Genomic DNA, 22,681 nt, shown 5'->3' on the forward strand with positions numbered 1-22,681 from the left:
AATACACCCTCCAAGATCAGGACCACTAAACAGCAGCCTGCAAAACCTTGCGGCCAAAAGAAGCATCTGCAGATTCCAACACATCTACTTTATAAAACTTTGTGAAAGTGTATACCGACGACCAGGTGGCCACCTTGCAAACCTGCGTCACTGACGCCTGAGGGAAGGCCCTAGGAGGCACTAAGCGCCCAAGTAGAGTGAACCTTGACAGGGAACGGAGGAACCTGATCCTTGTGGGACTAGGCTTGAATCACCATCTGTCTGATCCATCTGGAGGAAACTACTATAAAAACGAAATCTTGAAGTCCATGTAGACCAGGGATATGCAAACTGTGGCCCTCCAGCTGTTGCAGAACTACAAATCCCATGAGGCATAGCAAGACTGAGGGCACAAGCATGACACCCAGAGGCATGATGGGAATAGTTTGGCAACAGCTGGAGGGCCACAATTTGCATATCCCTGTTGTAGACCAATAAGCAGGGAGCCTCTCCACAATGCAATACACCACAAAACCCAAATTTAAATGGATGTCAGCTCAACCTCGTCACAATTCAAAAGGAAGAAAATATACATTCGTACCCAGCATAAATTAACTGTATATATGCCAAAAAATTCACTGTACAAATGCGACAGGGCTACATATGTCATCTTTATACCATCGATGACCATATGTAGCCCTGTTTCATTTGTACAGTGAATTTTTGTGGCATATATAGTTATATACAGTTAATTTATGCTGAGTACAAATGTATATTTTCTTTTTGAATTGTGAGGTTGAGCTGACAACCATTTAAATTTGGGTTTTGTGGTCCATCTGGAGGAAGCAGGCAACCTGGGAATGTGTACAGCGGAGAGGCCTGGAACCAACTGTTTTGCCCACCTAAGAATGCTGGCTACCTCCAGAGCCGCCAGGACACTTCTTGTGCCCACCCTGGTGATTTACATAAGCCATGGGCGATTGAATGCGCACTGGGCATCTCTTAAGATGATCCGTCCAATTATCCAGACAGTCTGATCGCTTAGAGTTAAAGACATTTGGACCCTTCCAGCGTCCAGATTCCCTGTGCAGAATGCTTGCCAAGGACGCCTCCCCAGCTGGAAAGGCTGGCATCCGCGGTGACCACTGTCCAATACAAAGGGAGGAAGGATTTGCCTAGAGGAAGCGCTGGAGAACGAAGCCACCATATCAGGGACTTCTTCGTTCTCTGACTCAGTCAGATCTGGTTGCCCAGAGACTGCAGAGTCTTGTCCCATTTGGCCAGAATCTCCCTTTGCAGGGACCTCATAGGGAACTGTGCAAACGGATCCACCTCGAAGGCAGACCCCATCAGGCCCAGCACCTGCATGCAAGTCCGGAGGGATGACCATCTGCTGGGCAGCAGGAGATGAATTGCAGCCTGCAAATTCTGGAGTTTGTCCAGAGGAAGGAGCACTCTGGCTAAGGGCAAGTACAGTGTGAGATCCAGATGGTGCAGGTTTTGTAGATGGAACCAGAGCAGACTTCTTAAAATTCTGAATCCAGCCGAACCCTCGCAGAGTTTGTTTGGTCATCATCTCCAGGTTTTCCACCAGAGCAGTAGGGGGGGACTCTGCTCGTAGAAGGAAATCGTCCAAGTAGCCCAGTACTGGGATCCCCCTTTGGCGTAACAAAGCTAGCAAACGGGGCAAACCCTTTTGTGAAGACCCGAGGAGCAGAGGCGAGATCAAAGGGTAATGACAAACTGATAATGCTCCTCTCCAGCGGTAAAGCGGAGGAAGCGCTGGTGACCAGCAAGTACGAGAATGTGAAGGTGAGCATCCTTGATGTCGATAAGAGGCAAGAAAATACCCCTGACACAGGGATGCCACCACCGTGCAAACTGACTCCATTCTGACTTCTGCACCCGCACAAAGCAGTTCAGTGCCTTGGGGTCCAGGATTGGACACACCTTGCCTTCCTTCCTGGGGAAAAAAAAATCAGGTTTCAGTAAAAACCCTAAAAACGTTCCGAAGTCAGAACCTGCGTATGTTGGAAGGAAAGAACCTTGCCAGGGGACAAGAGCAAAAATAGATCTTGTAGCCGGACTAAATGACTTTGTGGAGAATGCTGCATTAAGGTCATCAACCTGTGCAAGAAAGTGATATTAGGTGGAGAAAATTCAGCTTTTGTCAAGTAAGCCGCTTTTTGCGTGCCTGATACAAAGCTATTATTGGAAGGGGACACAGAGGCTGGTTGCTGCTGCAATACAAGGGAAGAATAAGTGTGGAGTAAATGCTGTGCACTAGCCTTCAGTAGAGCAAATGGTTGTAAGGGGCTTAGCTGTGACTCTTTCACCTGGTGAGGGTGGAAAAGTTCAAGCCTCATTTACAATGCATAGTGAGAAATGGGGCAATCACACATTTGTGCATTAAGAATATGATGCAACCGCATTGGCAGACTATCAAATGTGGACACCTTAGATCACCATTTTTAAAGTAGACTTATTACAAGGCTATTGCCGTGAAGGCAGGCTGGCCCAAATAACACTGCAACTCCTCAAGTTCATGATAAAATGCAATATAAAGATAAAGCTGGCAGCTGGAAAGCTCTAATCTGTGCGCCACTTTATTTCGCAATACAGTATGCAATCCTCCACAGTTCTATTCCCTTATCTGATTCTTCCAATAGGTGCTGTATGTGTGAATATATATATCTATATATATATCTATATATATATATCTATCTATATCTATATCTATATCTATATATATCTCTATCTTTTTTTCTCTGTATACTTTAGTAAATCTTTTTCTGTAATTTTCATGCATATTTTATTAATTGTAAAAGTAAACTAAAACCTAGCGCTGTTTCACTCTGGTGGGATCAGTTGTGGTGTGTTTAAGCCATGTGTGTTATGGATATGTGTTATTCACGCTAGTGAGCTACAATGCGTCGCTAACTCTTGCAATGCTCTGAACGGGCCCCATGTATATGGACATTTTTTGAAGTTCTATATGACAAACCTACCGAAGAAGATTCATATTTACCATTCAAATTTTAAAAATTAATAAATACAATATGAGAGCATACCTGATCATACTCTGATGCACCAGGGTAGAGAGGCCATCCAAGGAACAATTCTGCTATGACACAACCCAAGGACCACATGTCTATTGCTTCACAAAACGGCAAACCAAGAATAATTTCAGGTGCTCTGTCAAGAAAGCAAATATTTAATCAATGAAGTTTAAAGAATAAAAAAATAATTTTAAATTAAAGACCAATCACTCATTGCAGGGCAAGATTTTTTTTTAACTTGATTACACAGAATAGTCATAGTACTCAACATATATAATAAAAAGGAAGAACCTTCACTTAACATCATTTGTGAGGATTGTACCAAGCTAGACTGCTCATAAGTAATTAAAGCATAGCTTACAGTGCAGGGCACATGCTCTCAAAACTACAATCTTAAACCGGTTAATGGTTTGGCAAGATCAGTGCAACAGGCCCAAAAGCACGTTTCATATCTCAAATAAGGATTTATTGTTGGGGTGTAGGGTTTTACTTAAACCCCCCCAAAAAAAGAGGCTCGTCTCTACATACAGGTGCATCTCAAAACATTAGACTATCAAAAAGTTAATTTCAGTAAATCAATTTAAAAAAGGGGGAAAAAAAAAAAAAAAAACTATAAAGATTACACAGAGTGATACATTTCAAGCATTTCTTTTCATTTTGATTAAGGCTTACAGCTGGTGAAAACTCACAATTCAGTTAACTCCGAAAAATAGATTACATAACATTGAAAGAAAAATAAAAAAGTTTAATACAAATATATGTTGGCTTACTGAAAAGTATGTCCATGTACAGTATAGTATGCACTCAACACTTTGTTGGGGCTCCTTTTGCATGAATTCCTGCATCAATGCAATGTGGCATGGGGGCGATCAGCCTGTGGCACGGCAAAGGTGTTATGGAAGCCCAGGTTGCTTTAAGGTCAGGTGAGTTTGCTGGTCAATCAAGCACAGTGATGCTATGATCATTGAACCAGGTTATACTTTTGGCAGTGTGGGCAGGTGTCAAGTCCCACTGGAAAATGAAAACCGCATCGCCATAAAGCTAGCACTAGTCAGCAGAGGGAAGTATGAAGTGCCCTAGAATTTACTGGTAAAGGGCTGTGCTGACTTGGACTTGATAAAACACAGTGGACCAACACCAGCAGATTAGCCAAGGTAAAACGCTTCTGACATCTCTGGTTCAGGAGTGGCTTGACACAAGGAATGCCACAGTTGTTGCCCATGTCGTGTGTGTGTCTTGAACGGACACCAGCTGTAGTCCACTACTTGTGAATCTCCCCCAAATTCTTGAATGGCCTTTGCTTCACAATCCTCCCAAGCCTGTGGTTATCTCTGATGCTAGTGCATCTTATCCTACTACACTTTCTTTCCACTCCACTTTCCATTAATATGCTTGGATACAGCACTCTGAACTAGGGCTGCACCGAAATGAACATTCTGGGCCGAAACCAAAAATTCAGTATGCCCTTGGCCGAAAACCAAAAATTACTGTTTTCCCCCAAATTATTTTAAAATAGGTAGAACAGGGGCATACGCCAGAAACAGGAAGCGATGTACACCTGTAGCTGCCACCCTGTCGCAGTATATCTGACGGGTTGGCAAGTGGTTAATTTAATTGCCAATGGTATTTGTATTATGCAGCATGAGGGGATTAATGTATTGACACTGGTTGCCCTAATGCAGCACAAAGGGGTTAATTAACTGCCACTGGTCAGTCACAAATGCATCAGTGACCAGCAGTGGCAATACATTAACCCCTTCATGCTGCATAATACAAATACCATTGGTATCGAACCTCGCATCAGCGGCCTCCATGATGATGGCAATCTGCTTACTTGTGGTGGGATTTACATGCTTGGTCCTTCCTGCACTACGGCACCTCCATGTCACAGGCAGGCAAACTCTGCTCCTGTGTCCTTCCTTTCAAAAATCCCGCTTCTGGCCGGCGGCCCACCTCTCAGTGATGTCACTACTATGACTGTTTATAAACCAGCACACCGGGCGGGCGAGTAGCCGCTAATAGCTATAACTAAGGGAGCCCTTCACTTCCCTGTAAGCGGACATAACCGCCTGACAGGGAAGTGAAGGGCTCACTTAGTTATAGATATTAGCGGCCACTCGCCCGTCGTATTAGTTCATACACACAGTCGTAGTACCTAAAATGTTTTATTTTTTAACAAAGGTTCCCTGTAAAATAAAAAAGAAACGCTAAGACCGAAGTCCCAGCCGGGAACAAGGTCCTACTTCTAAACTAGGCAGAAGCAAACTGAATCCTATAGCAGAGAGTGGTTGTATGCCTGCATGGACTGCCCCCTAGGCGTGAAAGATTTTTCCTGCCTAGTGTCCTAAACCTGTAGGGGGCAGCATACCCTGATTGTCAAGAAGAAAATGGAGCTGCATCTGTCAGAGAAAATACACTTTTTTAAATTAAAAAACAGTAAAAGTTAGCCCAATTTTTCTATAATGAGAATGATGTTGCGCCGAGATGCCCAACATGTCATGCTTCAAAATTGCGTACGCTTGTGGAATGGCGACCAACCTCGTTCCTTAAAAATCTCCATAGGCGACGCTTTAAAAATTTCTTCAGGTTACCAGTTTAGAGTAAGAGGAGGTCTAGGGCTAGAATTCTTGCTCTCGCTCTTAATCGCAGCAATATCTCACGTGTGTGGTTTGAACACTTTACCTGTGGGCACAAGTTGCGTATGCGGGGCGCTTTATATTTTTTCTTATTTTACCTTTTATTTTTACACTCTGCGTTTAAAAAAAAAAAAAAAGTTTTGATCACTTATTCTTATTTCAAGGAATGTAAAAATCTCTTGTAAAGAAATGACAGGTCCTGTTAATGTGACATCTGGGGCTCAAAGACCTCAGATCTCACATTTACACTTCCTGTCTGGGACAGGACATGGACAGACCGGATCATTTTCCCTGCTACCGACGGCTCCGGTAAGCGGAGAAAACTACCGGGAAGAGGCGGGGGGGGGGGCACCTCTCCCGCCGCCCATAAAAGTAATCCCGCTGCAAATCCACTGCTGGGACCACTTATGTGGGAGAGGACCGCCCGCCCTGTAGGAAAAAAACGGGGTTATGAGCTATTTTCTGCCATAAACAAAAGCACTGCAGAAATCAAAAGCAAACGGCATAGGTGAAAACCAGGTCTAAGACAGGCCATATATTATGCAATTCTCAAAAGTTGTTCGACTGCCCCATCAGTCGTTTGGGGGGGGGGGGGGGGGGGGACACCTTTCACAGCATTATTGTGTTCTGGTTGCGCGGAGCCTTCCCTGCAGCAGAACACAGTGTTGACAGCTTTACCCAGCGGCACTGATCTTTTGGCAAAAACCCCACAGGCTGGTTGTGCACAAGTCAATCAATAGTTGATCCACTTGCTACCCAGGAATAAGACTTATCAGACAAAGAAAAAAAAATTTATTGCTGTATACAGTGAGGGAAAAAGTATTTGATCCCCTGATTTTGTACATTTGCCCACTGACACAGAAATGCTATCAGTCTATAATTTAATGGTAGATTTTTTTTTTAAATTTTTTTTGTTTTTTAACAGTGAGACCAAACAAAAATATCTAGGAAAACGCATTTCAAAAAAAGTTAAAATTGATTTGGATTTTAATTAGTGAAATACATATTTGAACCATTCGCAAATTATGACTTTGACCTCGGTAGCAAAGTACTGACGTTTCTTGTAGTTGGCCACGAGGTTTGCACACATCTCAGGAGGTATTTTGTCCCACTTGTCTTTGCAAATTCTCTCCAAGTCAATAAGGTTTTGAGGCCGACGTTTGGCAACTCGAACCTTCAGCTCCCTCCACATTTTCCATGAGATTAAGGTCTGAAAACTGGCTAGGCCACTCCAGGACCTAAATGTGCTTTTTCTTGAGCCACTCCTTTGTTGCCTGGGCCATGTGTTTTGGGTCACTCATGCTAGACTAACCATCACGACCCATTTTCAATGCCCTGGCTGAGGGAGATTTGATGGTACATGGGCCCATCCATCGTCCCATTGATGCTGTGAAGTTATCCCGTCCTCTTAACAGAAAAACACCCCTAAGTAGAAGGTTTCCACCTCCATGTTTTGACTGTGGGGATGGTGTTCTTGCAAACTTCAGATGGGCCTGTACATGTGCTTTCTTGAGCACGGGGACCTTGCGGGGCGCTGCAGGATATTAGTCCTTCACAGCATCGTGCGTTACTAATGGTTTTCCTGGTGACTATGGTCCCAGCTGCCTTGAGATCATGGACAAGATTCTCCCGTGTAGTTCTGGGATGCTTCCCCACCGTTCTGACTCATTGAAGCTCCACGAGGTGGGATCTTGCATGGAGCACCAGACCAGAGGGAGCCTGACAGTCTTGTGTGCTTGGCGATTGTCTTGCAGCCCATTCCAGCCTTGTGTAGGTCTACAATCTCGTCCCAGACATCCTTGGACAGCTCTATGGTCTTGGCCATGGTGGAGAGATTGAATTGGATTGATTGATTCTGTGGACAGGTCTCTTATGCAGGTAACAAGCAAAGATTAGGAGCACTCCCTTTTAGAGTGCTCCTAATTTCAGCTCGTTACCTGTATAGACACCTGGGAGCCAGAAATGTAGCCGATACGGGATGAAATCCTTATTTCAGACATTAAAATAAAAATCAATTTCTAACTTTTTAAATGCATTTTTTCTGGATATTTGTTATTCTGTTTCACTGTTAAAATAAACCTACGAATAAAATTATAGACATCTTTGTCAGTAGGTAATTGAACAAAATCCATAGGGGGTTAAATTCTCCCCCCCCCCCCTTACTGTATACTATGGACTTTTATTTGTCTGCGCCCTGATGCAGATTTTCCCCAACTTTTTATCTAGTGAAACCTACCTTTGTCAGGACAGGAAGGGAGTATGAGTTTCTAAAAGCTGTGGATGGTGACAAACATGAAAAAAAAAAAATTTTTTCCTTACTATTCCAAACTAAAAAAAAATAAATAAAAGTTTACATGGGCTTGGTGTTCAGATGTCAGCGCTGGTGCAGTTTGATCCGCTATGATTTTGGCACTTAAAGTGGGGGGCAAAAGGTTTTATATTAATTTTTTTTCTCAAAGGTTAAAGAAACTTTCCCACAAAGTTTCTTTCCCCCCCCCCCCCAAAGACACAAATTTAAAACTGCAATATTATGACCCATCTCAAAACAAAACCATACTTCCAATTTTAGAAATACAAATGATTTGTAAGGGTTCACAAGAGTTTCTCAAAACTAGAAATATCCAAAATAGAAAGTTATACATATGTGGGTCAACTTACTAAGAAAACAAGAAATGCATAGCAGGTAAAATAACAGCAGCCATCTGTTCCAGTATGCATTTGCCAGCACCATAAATCAACAGTAAACACATTAACTTCGGTAAAACATGGAAACCGAGTTGCTACAGCAACTGTATTACTTAAACTTTCTTAGACAATGTGGGTGGTTTTCCTCAAGGTAGAAGACTATAAACTGGGGGAGGGGGGGGGATGTGCATCAGACCTATGACACCAGGTAAAAAAAGGAAACCTCTTTCCTAGCCCCAGAGAAGTCAACATTGGTTAAAATTAGGATTTTACAAGAGTTAAATAGTAACCTAGTCTGTTAAAGTTAATAGAACAAGTGATGTCCATGGTGTATATTAAGACAAATGTGGACCTCAAAATCAAATACAAAAGAAAAGATGTAGTGATAAAAAAAAAAAATTGCTTTCCTTTTTTGCATGGCATAAACTAACCAAAGCCATATAAATAGGATGTTTTATCATGCTCAAGTTTTCACACCTGCAGCAGCATATTGATTAATCAGTCGCCAAGAACGCTCATACTTCTGTGTTTGTGCGTCAAAACCATAACTCTATCCAAGCATATTTAGCCACTGGGCTGCAACAGCACATAATCAACTTTAGCCAGGACAGCTGACAGAGTTTTTCCCCTTGACTTAAAATACAGTTTCTAAAATAAAATTCTGAACCTATTCTCATATAGCAATGTGCAGACGAGCTTTTCTTCAAGGAGTGAAGTTAAAGTGATTGTAAAGTCTAATGACCTCTGTGCAGTGCTTTTGCACAAAGCAGCCCGGATACTCCTCTTAGGTGGCTCTCCCGGCTCCTCCCTCCTGTTGAGTGCCCCACAGCAAGCAGCTTGCTATGGGGGCACCGGAACCGCAGCTTTGTGTATACATTCAGACACGGAGCTGCCGTTTAGCCCCGCCTCCTCTGGTTGGTTGAGTGAGTGACAACAGTGGGAGCCAATTGCGTAGCTACTGTGTCAAGAGGGGGCTTAGGTAAGTATTAGGTGGGCTGCTGCACACATTTTATTTTATCTTAATGCTCAGAATGCATTAAGATTAAAAACACTTTTGACTTCACAAGCCCTTTAAGGCAATTCTAACATACTGCATGATTATTGGATACAGAGCCTAGAAAAAAATATTCATACCCTTTAAGATTTTCTACATCGTCATGTTACATAAAATCTCAAAATAAATTTTGTATTTAGTTGTAATAGGCCAACACAAAGTGGCACATAATTATGAAGTGAAAGGAAAATGATAAATTGTTTTCAAAACAATATTTAAAAAGTGTAGCATGCATTTGTATTAAACCCCCCAGGCAAGAACAAAGGGTAACGCCACAAACTGATAGTGCTGCACTCCCACGGCAAAGCGGAGGAAGCACTGGTGACAGACCTATTAAGATGTGCAAGTAAGCGTCCTTGATTTTGATAGAGGCAAGGAAATCCCCCTGATGCAGGGATGCCACCACCATGTGAATAGACTCCCTTCTGAGCTTCTGTACTCGCACAAAGCAGTTCAGGGCCTTGAGATCCAGATTTGGACACACCTTGACCTCTGCGGGACCATAAATCGGTTTGAAAAAAAATTTGTACTTCCAGCAGGGGGGGGGGGGGGCAGTGTACCTTCTGGGACTGCTCATAGGGGAAATTGAGACATTTTTACTGCCTAGTGTCCTAATCCTGTAGGGGGCAGTATAACCACTGGTCAAGATTCTCAGGAGCCGTGTCCATCAATGGATGAAAGAAAATGCAATTTTGGTCTCATCTGACCAGAGCACCTTCTTCCACGTTTGCTGTGTCCACCACATGGCTTCCCACAAACTTCAAATGGGACTTCTTATGGCTTTCTTGCCACATTTCCATAAATTTCCAGATTTGTGGAGTGCACAATAGTTATCCTGTGGACAGATTCTCCTACCTAAACTGTGGATCTCTACAGCTCAAGATTTACCATGGGACTCTGCTTTTCGGTTTAATGCTCTCCTTCTCCAGTGTCAGTTTAGGTGGATGGCCATGTCTTGGTAGGTTTGCCATACTCTTTCCATTTTCGGAAGGATTGAACAGTGCTTTGTGAGATGTTCAAAGCTTGGGATATTGTTTATAACCCAGCTTTAAACTTCTCCACAACTTTACCCTTGACAGCTCAGGTGTGGTCCTTGGCCTTCATGATGCTGTTTGCTCACTAAGGTTCTTTAACAAACCTCTGAGGGCTTCACAGAACAGCTCTATTTATATTGAGATTAAATTACACAGGTGTTCACAAATCAGGTGACTTCTGAAGGCAATTGGTTCCACTAGATTGTTTTTAGGGGTATCAGGGGTATCAGTTAAGGGGGCTGAATACAAATGCGCACCACACTTTTCGGATATTTGTAAATATATATATATATATATATATATATATATATATATATATATATATATATATATATATATATATATATATATATATATATATATATATATATATATATAATTTCCTTCCACTTCACAATTATGTTCCACTTTGTGTTGCTTGATCACATAAAATCCCAATAAAACACATTTACGTTTTTGGTTGTAACATGACAAAAAATGTGGAGAATTTCAAGGGGTAATGAATACTTTTTCAAGGCACTGTAACTATTACATCAGTATAATAGAAGAGTAATTTGCACAAAACCACAGTGAGTGCCAAAGAAACCGGTCACAAATCTGAACATAAATGGTTAAGGAGACAAGGTTAGTTGAAATACTGGTATATACCAACATGGATTAAGGGGGGGCCCTTGTGAGGATAGGAAAAATATGGGGAAAGGCAGAGCATCCCTGAGACCATCGAACCCAGTAGGACCCACACTAACCCCTAACTTCCCAAGGGAGAAAGGGGGTTACTCACCATACCATTGGATACTCGGCTGGATTCACTCAATGCAGGTCACCTTCTCATCTTGGAACAAGGGGTGCTGCGAGCCCGAGGAACGCTGCGGCTCCGACCAGGTTGTGTTCGTCCGTGCAAGGTGTCCCACTCGCAAGCCCATCCCTCCATCGGGATCATGTTGCGGCAGACCTAGCGCGGAGCTGAGGCCTGCACGCACTCACTGGCTGGACTGGAGTGACTAAGGATCTAGGATATCCAGTGCATCGCACAGTCCGACAGTTCACTGTAGTTTTCACAGGAACGAATATAACAAAAAGTAAAAAAAATTCAGTTTAAGAAGAAAAAAAGAAAAAATGTCAGGACCAGAGATCCAGCAGGGAGAGGTAGGTCCTTACTCCTGACTAAGCAGGAAAAAAAAAAAAAAAAAATCTTCCTAGAGCAGGAAGTGGGAGTATACCAGCTGGGACTGCCCATAGGCATAGTTAAACTCTTAACTTTGTTAACCCTTTTCCGCCTAGTGTCCTACTCCTAGGAAGCGCAGCATTACCCATCCATCAAATGAAGATATGACGCTTATGACTTACCGTAAAATCCTTTTCTCTTAGGTTCATTGACGGACGCAGTCCTCTGATGCATATCAGTAGGGTAATACGGCCCCCTACAGGAGTAGGACACTAGGCAGAAAGTTTCTGGCTACGCTGATAGGCAGTCCCTGGGGGTATACCCTCTCTTCCTGCATAGGATGTCAGTTTTGTATCAAAACAGTGTCAGAGAAAAGTACACCAACCCACCCAAAAAATTAGAGGGGCGGGTATTGCGTCTGTCAACGAACCTACGAGAAAAGGATTTTACGGTTAAGTCAAAAATCCAGTTCTCGATCGTTCATTGAGGGACGCAGTCATTTGAGACATAGCAGTAGGGACGTCCCAAAGCAGTACCCAAATGAGGGGTGGGAACAGCAAAACAAAAAGGAAAAAAAATCCCCAAGACCAACATAGCCTACCAGGCAACACAGGACTCATCAGAACAACCAGATGAGGTCCACCTGAAAACAGAAAAACACCCTCAAGGAAGCCAAGGGGCCCACTAAACTGCAGCCTGCAAAACCTTGGTCAAAGGAGGCATCCGCAGATGTCATCACATCCACCTTATAAAATTTGGTAAAGGTGTGTGAACGGTTGACCAGGTCGCCGCCTTGCACACCTGAAGCACAGACGCCTGATGGCGAAAAGCCCAGGAAGCACTAAGCGCCTGAGTAGAGGGCGCCTTGACAGGGAAAGACGGATCCAGCCGAAGTACCACCTTGCCCTTGTGAACCACCAGATAGGGAGGACATGACAGCGCCGCCAGCTCCGACACCCTGCGCACAGAAGTGATAGCCACCAAGAAAGCCACCTTCTGAGATGAGGTAAGCAGGGGAACCTCCCGATTATTCTCAAAGGAGGCCTTTGGAGCACCAACCGCAGCAAATTAAGGTCCCATGGTGGTAGCGGAGGACGCACCGGAGGTACGCAAGTGTCACACCCCCTGGATGAAGCTACGCACCAGGGAAATGGGCGGCCAATGGCCTCTGGAAGAAAATAGCCAGGGCCGAGACGCGACCCTTGATAGTACTCAAGGCCAACGTTTTATCAACTCCCCATTGTAGGAAAGCCAAGATCCGAGACACTGAATAGGAGCGAGTGTGGGTCCCAAGGGACTCACACCACACAATGTATGACTTCCACGTACGATGAAATCTTTCTGGAAGTCGCTCTCCTCACTTTTAGCAGAGTGGGAATCACCGAAGCAGACAAACCCCTGTCCTTCAGCACCTGGGTTTCAACAGCCAAGCTGTCAAAGCCAGCGACTGTAAAGAAGGATGGAAGATAGGCCTGAGTAGATCCTTCCAAGAGGAAGTCTCCACGGGGCGTCTGCGACAAGCCTGACCAGGTCAGCGTACCAAGTGCGACAACGCAAGTTCGAAGCCACAAGAATGACCGGAATCCCTTCCGCCTCTATCCTGCGAAGTCTTGGCAGCAACTTGGAGAGGAGGAAAGGCATACAGCCGGTACTGGCCACAGGGGGCCTACAGCACGTCTGCCAGAGGGACCCGAGAGCGGGCCACAAACCTCTGTACCTTACTGTTGATTAGAGATGCCATCAGATCCACGTCCAGAGTGCCCCAGCGAAGGCAAAACTGCTGAAACACATCCAGATGCAGGACCACTCCCCTGCATCCGAGGCCTGGTGGCTGAGGTAATCTGCCTGCCAATTTTCCACTCCCGGAATAAGGACCGCAAATAGAGTTGGAACATGGTTCTCCGTCCAACGTAGAATGTCTGCCACTTCCTGGGACGCAAGGACACTTTGTGCCCCCTTGGCGATTGATGCAAGCCACGGCCGTGGCATTGTAGGATTGAATGCGTACTGAATGCGAGACAGGTTGCCCAGGACTCCACCCCAGCCCAACAGGCTGGCATCCGTGGTAATCACTGTCCACAGCAATGGACGGAAGGATTTTCCTTCGACACCGCCGGGGACTGAAGCCACCACAGAAGATCCATTCTGGTCCGGCGACTCAACGAGACACTCAGATCCAAGGACTGAGGTAGTTTTTCCCACCTGGCCAGGATCTCCGCTTGGAGAGACCGTGTGTGAAACTGAGCAAATGGTATTGCCTCGAAGGCTGACACCATCAACCCCAGGCACCGCATACAGGTCCTGAGTGACGAGGATTCGTTGTCCCTGAGGGACCGGATCTCGTTCTGAAGGGTCCGGAGCTTGTCTTCCGGCAGAAATACCTTCGCTTGAGCAGAGTCCAGAACCATTCCCAAATAGGGAAGACAAACCGAAGGAGACAAAGTCGGCTTCTGAACGTTGATGGTCCAACCGAACTCCCGGAGCGTCTGTACCGTAGTGGACAGATCGCGCAACAGGCTCTGACTGGCACTCAATCTTAACAGGAGATCGTCCAGATATCCCAAGACCGCAATGCCCTGTGCCCTCTACAGGCCCAGAACAGGCGGCAGCAGTTTGGTAAAGACCCTTGGAGCCGAAGCGAGACCGAAAGGTAACACTACGAACTGATAGTGGCCCTCCACTATGGTGAATCGGAGGTACCTCTGATGACCCTCGAAAATGTGGATGTGCAGGTACGCATCCTTTAGGTCGATAGAGGCCAGGAATTCCCCTGGACTCAGGGAGGCCACCACCGAGCGGAGGGATTCCATGCGGAACTTTCGAACTCGCACAAAGCGGTTCAGAGCTTTCAAGTCCAGGATCGGACGTACCTTGCCCTCCTTTCTGGGCACAGTGAACAGATTCGAGTAAAACCCCCGAAACCTTTCCCGATGAGACACACCAGGACAATCACCCCCTGGGCAAGGAGATCCTGCACCGCTTGATGCAGGTCCTGTAGGCGCCCCGGGGTCAAATGATTTGAGGGAAAGAATCTGTCCGCCGGCCACAAAAGGAATTCGATCTTGTATCCTGATCGAATGATTTCCTGAACCCACCTGTCCAGAATTCGGAGCAGCCAAGGTTGGAGGAAACCGTGCAAACGTCACCCCACCCCTGAAAAGGGTGAGGGCGTCCCTTCAGGCAGAGGCGGATTGAGCCGCCGCACCGGCATGGCCGGACTTCTGCTTGCCCGCCCAGGGCTTTTTCTGGCCACCTTGGCCCTTGAAGGGCTTGCCCTTGTTTTGTGTCTTGAAGGCACGAAAGGACCCCTGATTGGGTCTAAAGGCGAGGCCCCACTTGCCGTGAAAAGGCTTGTTCTTCGGATTCTGGGGCAGCAGAGTGCTTTTGCCCCCAGTGACCCCTTTCACCAAAGTATCTAAAGCCTCGCCAAAAAGGCGAGACCCTGCATAGGGAAGATCAGCCACCGTTTTCCGTGACGTCTGGTCAGCCGACCAGCTCTTCAGCCAGATCAGTCGACGGTTAAGTACCGCGACACTAGACAGGCGCGCAGCCAAAGGGGCCTCATTCAAGGCCGCATCGCACAAATACATGACCCCTTGATGAATTTGGTCCACCATGTACAGCGTAGCAGGTGGGGCGGACTCAGACACTAGTGTGTGTCTAAGCACCTTAGTCCAATCCGCCACCGCCTGAGCCACCATGACAGAAGCGAAAATAGGTTTGAGCATGGAACCCGCCACCATGTAGGCATGGCGGGCAAGAGACTCCAACCTCCTGTCCGTAGGATCCCGGAACACCGGGGTATCCTCAGCGGTAACTAAAGTAGCCTTGTTCAACACGGCCACAATGTGATCCACCTGGGGAGCCACACACCAGCGCGAATCCGTAGAAGGCGCAAAGGGGTAGAGCAGTTGAAACCGTTTTGGCACCGCGAAGGGGCGTTTCAAACTGCGCCATTGTTCATTCACTGTGAGATGAAACTCAGCGGGGCAGGGGAAAACCTGCGCCGACTTGCGGGTCCTATGTGTACCAAAAGAGGACACAATGCCCGGAGGATTGGGCTCATCCTCCAAATGTAGGGTTTCTTTTACAGAAGAAATCAACGCATCCATAGCTGCGCGTTCTTCAGGCGACCCCAGGGGAGAATCCTCTACCCCCTCCGCCTCAGACCCCAGTGGGTCCAGGGACGAGCGAGACCCTGAAAAGGGCACGCCAGCCACAGCAGCCACATCACCATCTGAATCCGAAGAGAAAAGTATCCTAGGCCTTTTTCTAGCAGCCCGTTCAGCCATCAGCACCTCCATTTTGGACACTAAAGTCGCCACCACAGCGGCCAAATTAGGTAGAACTGGGGTCCCCCACCAAGGCTGGGGAGAATTTGCTGTCCTGAGATTCCATTGCAGAACAAACACAATGTGAAAGGTACTGGCCCTTTAAGAGCGCTGCGGACCGCGCAGCCCACCGCTATATAGACTGTGTACACAAACACCCAAAAGGGAAAAAAACTGAGCCAGAAGGGATAAAACAGTAAATATTGAAAATACAGTCTGCAGAGCCCCACAGAGTGTTACCACACCGATCGCTGCTCCAGAGGAAAAGGAAGTGAGGTCACCAGAGGCTGAACTATATGCTGCAAGGCCAAGGGAAAATGGCTGCCCATAGAAAGTAAAGGGAGGCTTCGGCAAGACGGCCGCCGACGTGCTTGGAACGATCGTTATGCCACACACAAGATGGCGCCGGATGGCGCTAAAACCACTACATAGCAAGCTATTAAAAAAAGCCCACAGTGAAGCCAGACATGCTGCCCACACCCAAAATGGCGGACAGCGCGGTTTTTACCCGCAGCGGCCGCCGCACACATAGTCTGCACCTCCAAAACACCGAAGTGACACAGGAGAGGGGCCCTCAAACCCACACAGCACCAGCAGTGCAATAAAAAAGACCCCCGCAGGGATCGCATCAGGAAGCCCCACAAACGCACAGACATGAGGGGAGACACCGCACACAGGACTGCCACCCCAGACAGAGGCCCCACACAGAAAGTACTTACCTGTACCGGATGGCGTGGGGTGCCTCTATGAAACGGAAAGCCTCTGTCCTCAGATGACAGGGAATGCCGTCAGCCAAAACGCAGGACACTGCAGCACTGAACCGCAAATGTGTCCCGTGAGGTAGCCACCTCACAGGCTGCATTACTGCTGCGAACAGGGATGGGTCGTTCTTAGTGCCAGGGCGAACACATAGCTGAATGTTCGATGGCGGGCTGGGGATCCCTCTGACCCTCTGCCCTGGAGAGACAGGGCGCCAGTCCGATTCCCAGCTCCGCAAATCCATCTTCATCCGAAGATCCGACTAAACTAAAGCTGACAAAAGAAACAGCTAGTAAAGCAAAGAAAAAACTGGCATTCTTGCAAAAAAAAAAAAAAAATCATAAGAAAAGATTAGAAGGCTGAGACTGTAGCCCCAACACAGGGAAGCCTATCTACTCCTAACGCTAGGCAGAAGACAAACTGAGTTGGGATGGCTACTGCAGGGGGGTATTGACCAGTGGGACAGCCCCCATGGGTGTGTATATGCTAAATGCTTTTATTTTTAACAAGTCTTATGCCTAGCTACTCCTGTGGAGAGGAAGTCAATACCCATTGGTGAAGACTGTATGAGTGGGCGGCGACTGTCGGGAGGACGCAAGAGAAATACACGATTATTTTCACCAAAGAAATGTAGCCGAATACATTGACCTAAATTTATAAATAAAGATTTGCAAAATTTTAGAAGAATTTTTAATTTGTCGTTTATCAAAAGAAAAAAAACCCAGTGGTGATTATAGTGATTATGAAGGCACAAGGTTTTTTTACCTTCATGCATTCTTTGCACGAAGGTAAAAAACCTGTGTGCAGCAGCAGCCCCCTCAAATACTTACCTGAGCCCCCCCACTTGATCCAGCAATGTCCATGAGAGTCTTGCCTCTCCAGGGACTAGCACTACTGATTGGCTCCCACTGTTGCCAATAGCCCATCACAGCCAGTGAGCCAATCAGGAGATGGATGGGGTGCGGTCAAACCCCCGACTCCTTGTGTGAATGGACACAGCAGCAGCTCCCCTGCCCCCAAAGCAAGCTGGTTGCTGTGGGGGGCACACAACAGGTGGGAGGAGCCAGGAGCGCTGGAGGGGGACCCGAAAAGAGGAGATCTGGGCCACTCTGCAAAACCACTGCACAATGTATGTATAACATGTTAACTTCAAAAGAAAAAAAAAAAAAAGTTAAAGCTTTACAATCACTTTAAAATCACGTTAAATACCACTAAAAGAAAGCGATTTATGAAAAAAAATAAAAAATTCTGGGGGCTGCATGAATGCTCAATTGTCGTTCAAAGAATGACAGCGCTGAAAGCTGAAATTGGCCTGGGCAGGAAGAGGGTAAAAGTGTCAGAAATTGACAAGTTCTACTCGCCTGCTCTGGACAAGCGCACGCTCAAGCATGATGGTGGATTGAAATTGGGCTCAGTCAAGGATATAGATAGGAATACTTCCCCCCCCCCCTTCCTTATTTTCTCCTGATGATCCTACCAGAAACACTTCCTGCTCTACGGTGGCAATGCCAGCTTACTATACTGTTATCCATGCGACTGTCCCCCACCTCATCTGGGAGATAATCAAAAAATGCTCGCCTTATCTCTGCCATATGGTGCCCATACACTAGAAGAAAAAAATGGTTTGAAAATAATTGCCACAAATCTGTAATCCGTTGTAAAATTTGAGCCCAAAAAAAAAAAAAACACAAGTTTGAAAAAAAAAATCTGCCTAAGGATAAATTGAAAAGGTTAATTTGTTTCTCGTCCAAACTGTTTGCACTAGGCATAGGTTACAAAAACTGAAAACCAATTTTTGTCCTTTGACCTCTCGATCAAAATTTGGTTGTTGCATGGCAAAATTGTTTGCTTAAATTGTTGCCTTCACGGCTAATTGTTCGTTATTCAAAAAAGGAGTTATTTCGTATAGTGTATGGCCAAGCATTAGTCACAGGCTTCCGGTGTGCTCAAATCCCATGATCTCATGCTCTGCTCTGTACAGTAGTGGGATCCTGAGCTTTCACAAGATCCCTGAGGCCCAGTGACAAGAATAAACCATAACCCAGGAGTAAGGCTAGGTTCACACGGGTGCGACTGCAGACATAGCATGTGACTCGCACCGCATTCCTGTGCACATCACACTCAATGTCTGTGCGGTGCCAAGTCAGCCACACAGTTTATATGGCTGAAATCGTATTCGTCGCAAAAATTGTGCAGATGTTTTCTGGCAATTACACTGAGTTTTGCAGTTTGTTTTCAGGGTGTCATTAGGATAACAATGACACCGCCACGCAATTGAAATACTAGAAACACAGGATTCATTGCGTTAACTGCATCGCATAAGTGTGAACTGAGGCTAAAATGAACAATTTTAAAGCACTTTCAATGTGTGTGTTTTTTTAATTACCCGACGCAGTGTTTTGTCAACAGGAAGTATGGGCATCCACATATGAGGCCCTCTCATTTTAACGCAAGGTTTGCTCTGCGTTTGAGCACATAGGGCAGTTTCTTGTTACATGGCTGTGGTAAGTAAAGAAATGATAAACAATGTTTATGTGGTAAGCAGTTAACCTAAACAAAACAGATGTCACTGTCACACAAGCTGGCAGCTTTCCTAAGCACCTAAGATCATTCTGCAGAAAACAGCAAACCTGAAAACAAGGAGTCTGCATGTGTAATGGAAAATATGACACATAAAACTAAATGTAACTATTGCTGTTATTTATGCTCAGGATAAAAAAAAAAAAAAGTATATATTACTAAGTTTGGAGCTAACTTTTCAACTGAAACAAGAGAAATCACAAAACAGTGTAGTAACCAACCTCATCAAAAATGAATCCCTTAAATTGTAAAGAGATATATATATATATATATATATATATATATATATATATATATATATATATATATATATATATATATATATATATATATATATATATATATATATATATATATATATATATATATATATATATATATATATATATATATACATATACACACACACACACACATACACACATATATATATATACATACACACACACACACATACATACATATATATAATCCTGTCATACTTCCCTGCTCTGTGGACGAATGGTTTTGCACAGAGCAGCCAGCTCCTCCTCTGGGGGCCTTCTCAGCTCTCCTGGACCCTCCCTACTGTTGAGTGCCCCCACAAGCAGCTTGCTATGGGGACACTTGAGCCAAATCACAGCTCCATGTCCATCCATACACTGGGCCGCAGCCCAGCCTTGCCCCCCCCCCCCCCCTCATCGGCTCACTGACTTTGACAGCAGCGGGAGGTAATGGAACCGCGCTGCTGTCTCAGCCAATGAGACAAGCCTTCAACGTGGCTGGATTGAGATGTGGCTCAGGTAAGTATTGGGTGGGGGGGGGGACTGATGCACACAGGTGGTTTGATCTTAACCGCTTGCCGACTGCGCACGGTATATTTACTGCGGCAGTCAGCCCCGGCCAGGCAGAGTGACGTAGGTCTACGTCGCTAGCCTGTCACCAGGTTTTGAGCCAATAGCGGGCGCGCCCGCCTCGTTCACAGAGGAGTCCAGGCGTGTGACCGGCGGACCCGATGTCCGCCGGTCACACTACGATCGTCGGTAGAGCGGGAGAAAGGCGGGCGTCTTATGTAAACAAGCCGCCTGTCATTCTCCCCTGTGTAAAAATGGAGATCAGATGGTTCTATGTAGAACCGTTGATCTGTTTTTACAATAGGAGACATGTCCCATCACAGTTAGAAACACGCCCCTAGGACACACTTAACCCCTCCCTCTCCAATACAGTTAACCCCTTCCCTGCCAGTGTAATTTTTACAGTAACATTGCATATGTATAGCACTGATTACTGTAGTAATGTCACTGGTAACCCCAAAAGTGTCAAAAATGTCAGTCAAGGGTCCGATCTGTCCACCTGCAATGTCGCAGTCCCGCAAAAAAAAAAAAAAAATGCAGATCGCCGCCATTACTCGTTAAAAAAAAAAAAAAAAAAAAAACACCAAAAATGACAAAAATCTTTCCCTTTGTTAGTAAACGCGATAACTTTTGCGCAAACCAATCAAAATACGTTTTGCGATTTTTTTTTACCAAACATATGTAGCATTAAACAAATTGGCCGAAAATGTTAAAAAATTTAGATTTTTACATTTTTTTGGGGGGGGGAATTTCATATAAAAAAAAGTGAAAAATAGTTATTTTTGCAAAATTTACGCTCTTTTTTGTTTATAGCGCATGATCAAAAAAAAAAAAAAAAAAAAATATCGCACAGGTGATCAAATACCACCAAAAGAAAGCTCTGTTTGTGGGAAAAAAAACGGAATTTTTGCAAAATCTTACCTGTAAAATTCCTTTCTCTGAGTCCGACAGTCGCCGCCTCCTCTAAGTCATCACTATTGGGTATTGTCCTATCCGCAGGAATAGCTAGGCACACAGACCTAGTCAAAAAAGACAAAAGGCACTAGCATATACACACCCATGGGGGCCGTCTCACCCGGTCAATACCCCCCCTGCATCACCACTCCAAACTCAGTTTGGTAGCATAGCAGTAGGTAATAAGAACCCAAAAAGAGGGGCGGGGGCGGCGACTGTCGGAGGACTCAGAGAAAGGAATTTTACAGGTAAGATTTTACAAAAATTCAGTTTTCTCTTACGTCCTCCGACAGTCGCCGCCTCCTCTAAGTCATCACTATTGGGATGTCCCAAAGCAGTATAGACATGAGGGGTGGGAGACGCAACCGTAGAAAAGGCAACGCAGTACCCACATCAGAGAAAGGAATCTTACATGCACCATAAGAACCAACTGGGCAACAGAAAAAAACAATGCTCAACAGGAGCAACAGCCCAGGAAAGCAAATGCCAACAGCCAGGGACCCAGAGAAAAATTCAAGGGTCCATCATGGCACAGCCGCACTGAGAACTTTGCGGCCAAAAGAAGCATCAGCTGATGCCAGAACGTCTACTTTGTAGAACTTTGAAAAAAAGTGTGCACCGACGACCAAGTCGCCGCCTTGCACACCTGGGCCACCGAAGCCCGATGCCAATAGGCCCAGGAAGTACTCAAAGACCTGGTAGAGTGCTCCGTAACAGGGAGGGGCGGAACCCGTTCCTTCAAGGCGTAAGCCTGCTCAATGGTCTGTCTGATCCATTTGGCAATAGTCGCTGCGGACGCAGCCGTGCCCTTCCGAGGTCCCTCAGGAAGGACAAAGAGGGAATCCGTCTTCCGAAAGGACTCCGTAGACAGGTAAACCCTGATCGCCCTGACAACATCCAAGGAATGCAAAGTAATCTCCTTTGGATGTTTAGGCTTCGTACAAAGCGAAGGCAGGACAATGTCCTCATTAAGGTGATATTCAGAGATCACCTTGGGAAGGAAGGAGGGGGGTGGTGGCAAAACCACCTTATCCTTGTGAATTATCAAGTAAGGGGAGCAGCAAGACAACGCCGCCAGCTCCGACAACCTGCGAGCCAAAGTGATCGCCACCAGAAAGGCAACCTTTTTCCACAGCAGAGGCAACGATATCTCCCTGATATTTTCAAAGGGAGCACGCTGCAATGCGGACAGAACCAAGTTCAAGTCCCACGGACTTGACTGTAAAGCAGGATGGAAGCTCGGACCCTGAGACAGGAGATCTTCCCGCAGAGGCAGGCGCCACGAAGGTGCCACTGCCAGGTGAACAACGTCGGCGTACCAGGACCGGCGTGGCCAGTCCGGTGCCACCAGAATCACCATGTGCGGTTCCGAGGCCAATCTGCGAAGGAACCAGGATAGTAACTGAAATCGGAGGAAAGGCATACATCAGACGATACTGATGCCAAGGGGCCCCCCCAAGGCATCCGAGGCGTCCGCCAACGGATCGCGCTTTCTTGCCACGAATCTTTCCACCTTTTGATTTAGCCGGGATGCAAACAGATCCACATCTGGGGATCCCCATCTCGCACACAGCATCTGAAAGACCTCCGGGTGAAGGGACCATTCCCCCTG

At 45.8% G+C, this 22,681-nt stretch overlaps 1 protein-coding gene across 6 annotated transcripts in view; it reads right to left on the reverse strand.

The window, feature by feature from the left end:
• HIPK1 (homeodomain interacting protein kinase 1) overlaps window positions 1-22,681 on the reverse strand; it is a 160,172-nt gene that overhangs the window by 76,319 nt on the left and 61,172 nt on the right. For all 6 annotated transcript variants that reach the window (XM_082244530.1, XM_082244529.1, XM_082244531.1 and 3 more), the window contains one exon: window positions 3,051-3,174. In XM_082244530.1, the coding sequence (XP_082100656.1) occupies window positions 3,051-3,174 (124 nt within the window). The remainder of the gene's footprint in view (window positions 1-3,050; window positions 3,175-22,681) is intronic.

This window comes from Pelophylax lessonae (assembly GCF_965119305.1).
Source record: "Pelophylax lessonae genome assembly, chromosome: 2".
NCBI classification, from domain to species: Eukaryota; Metazoa; Chordata; class Amphibia; order Anura; family Ranidae; genus Pelophylax; species Pelophylax lessonae.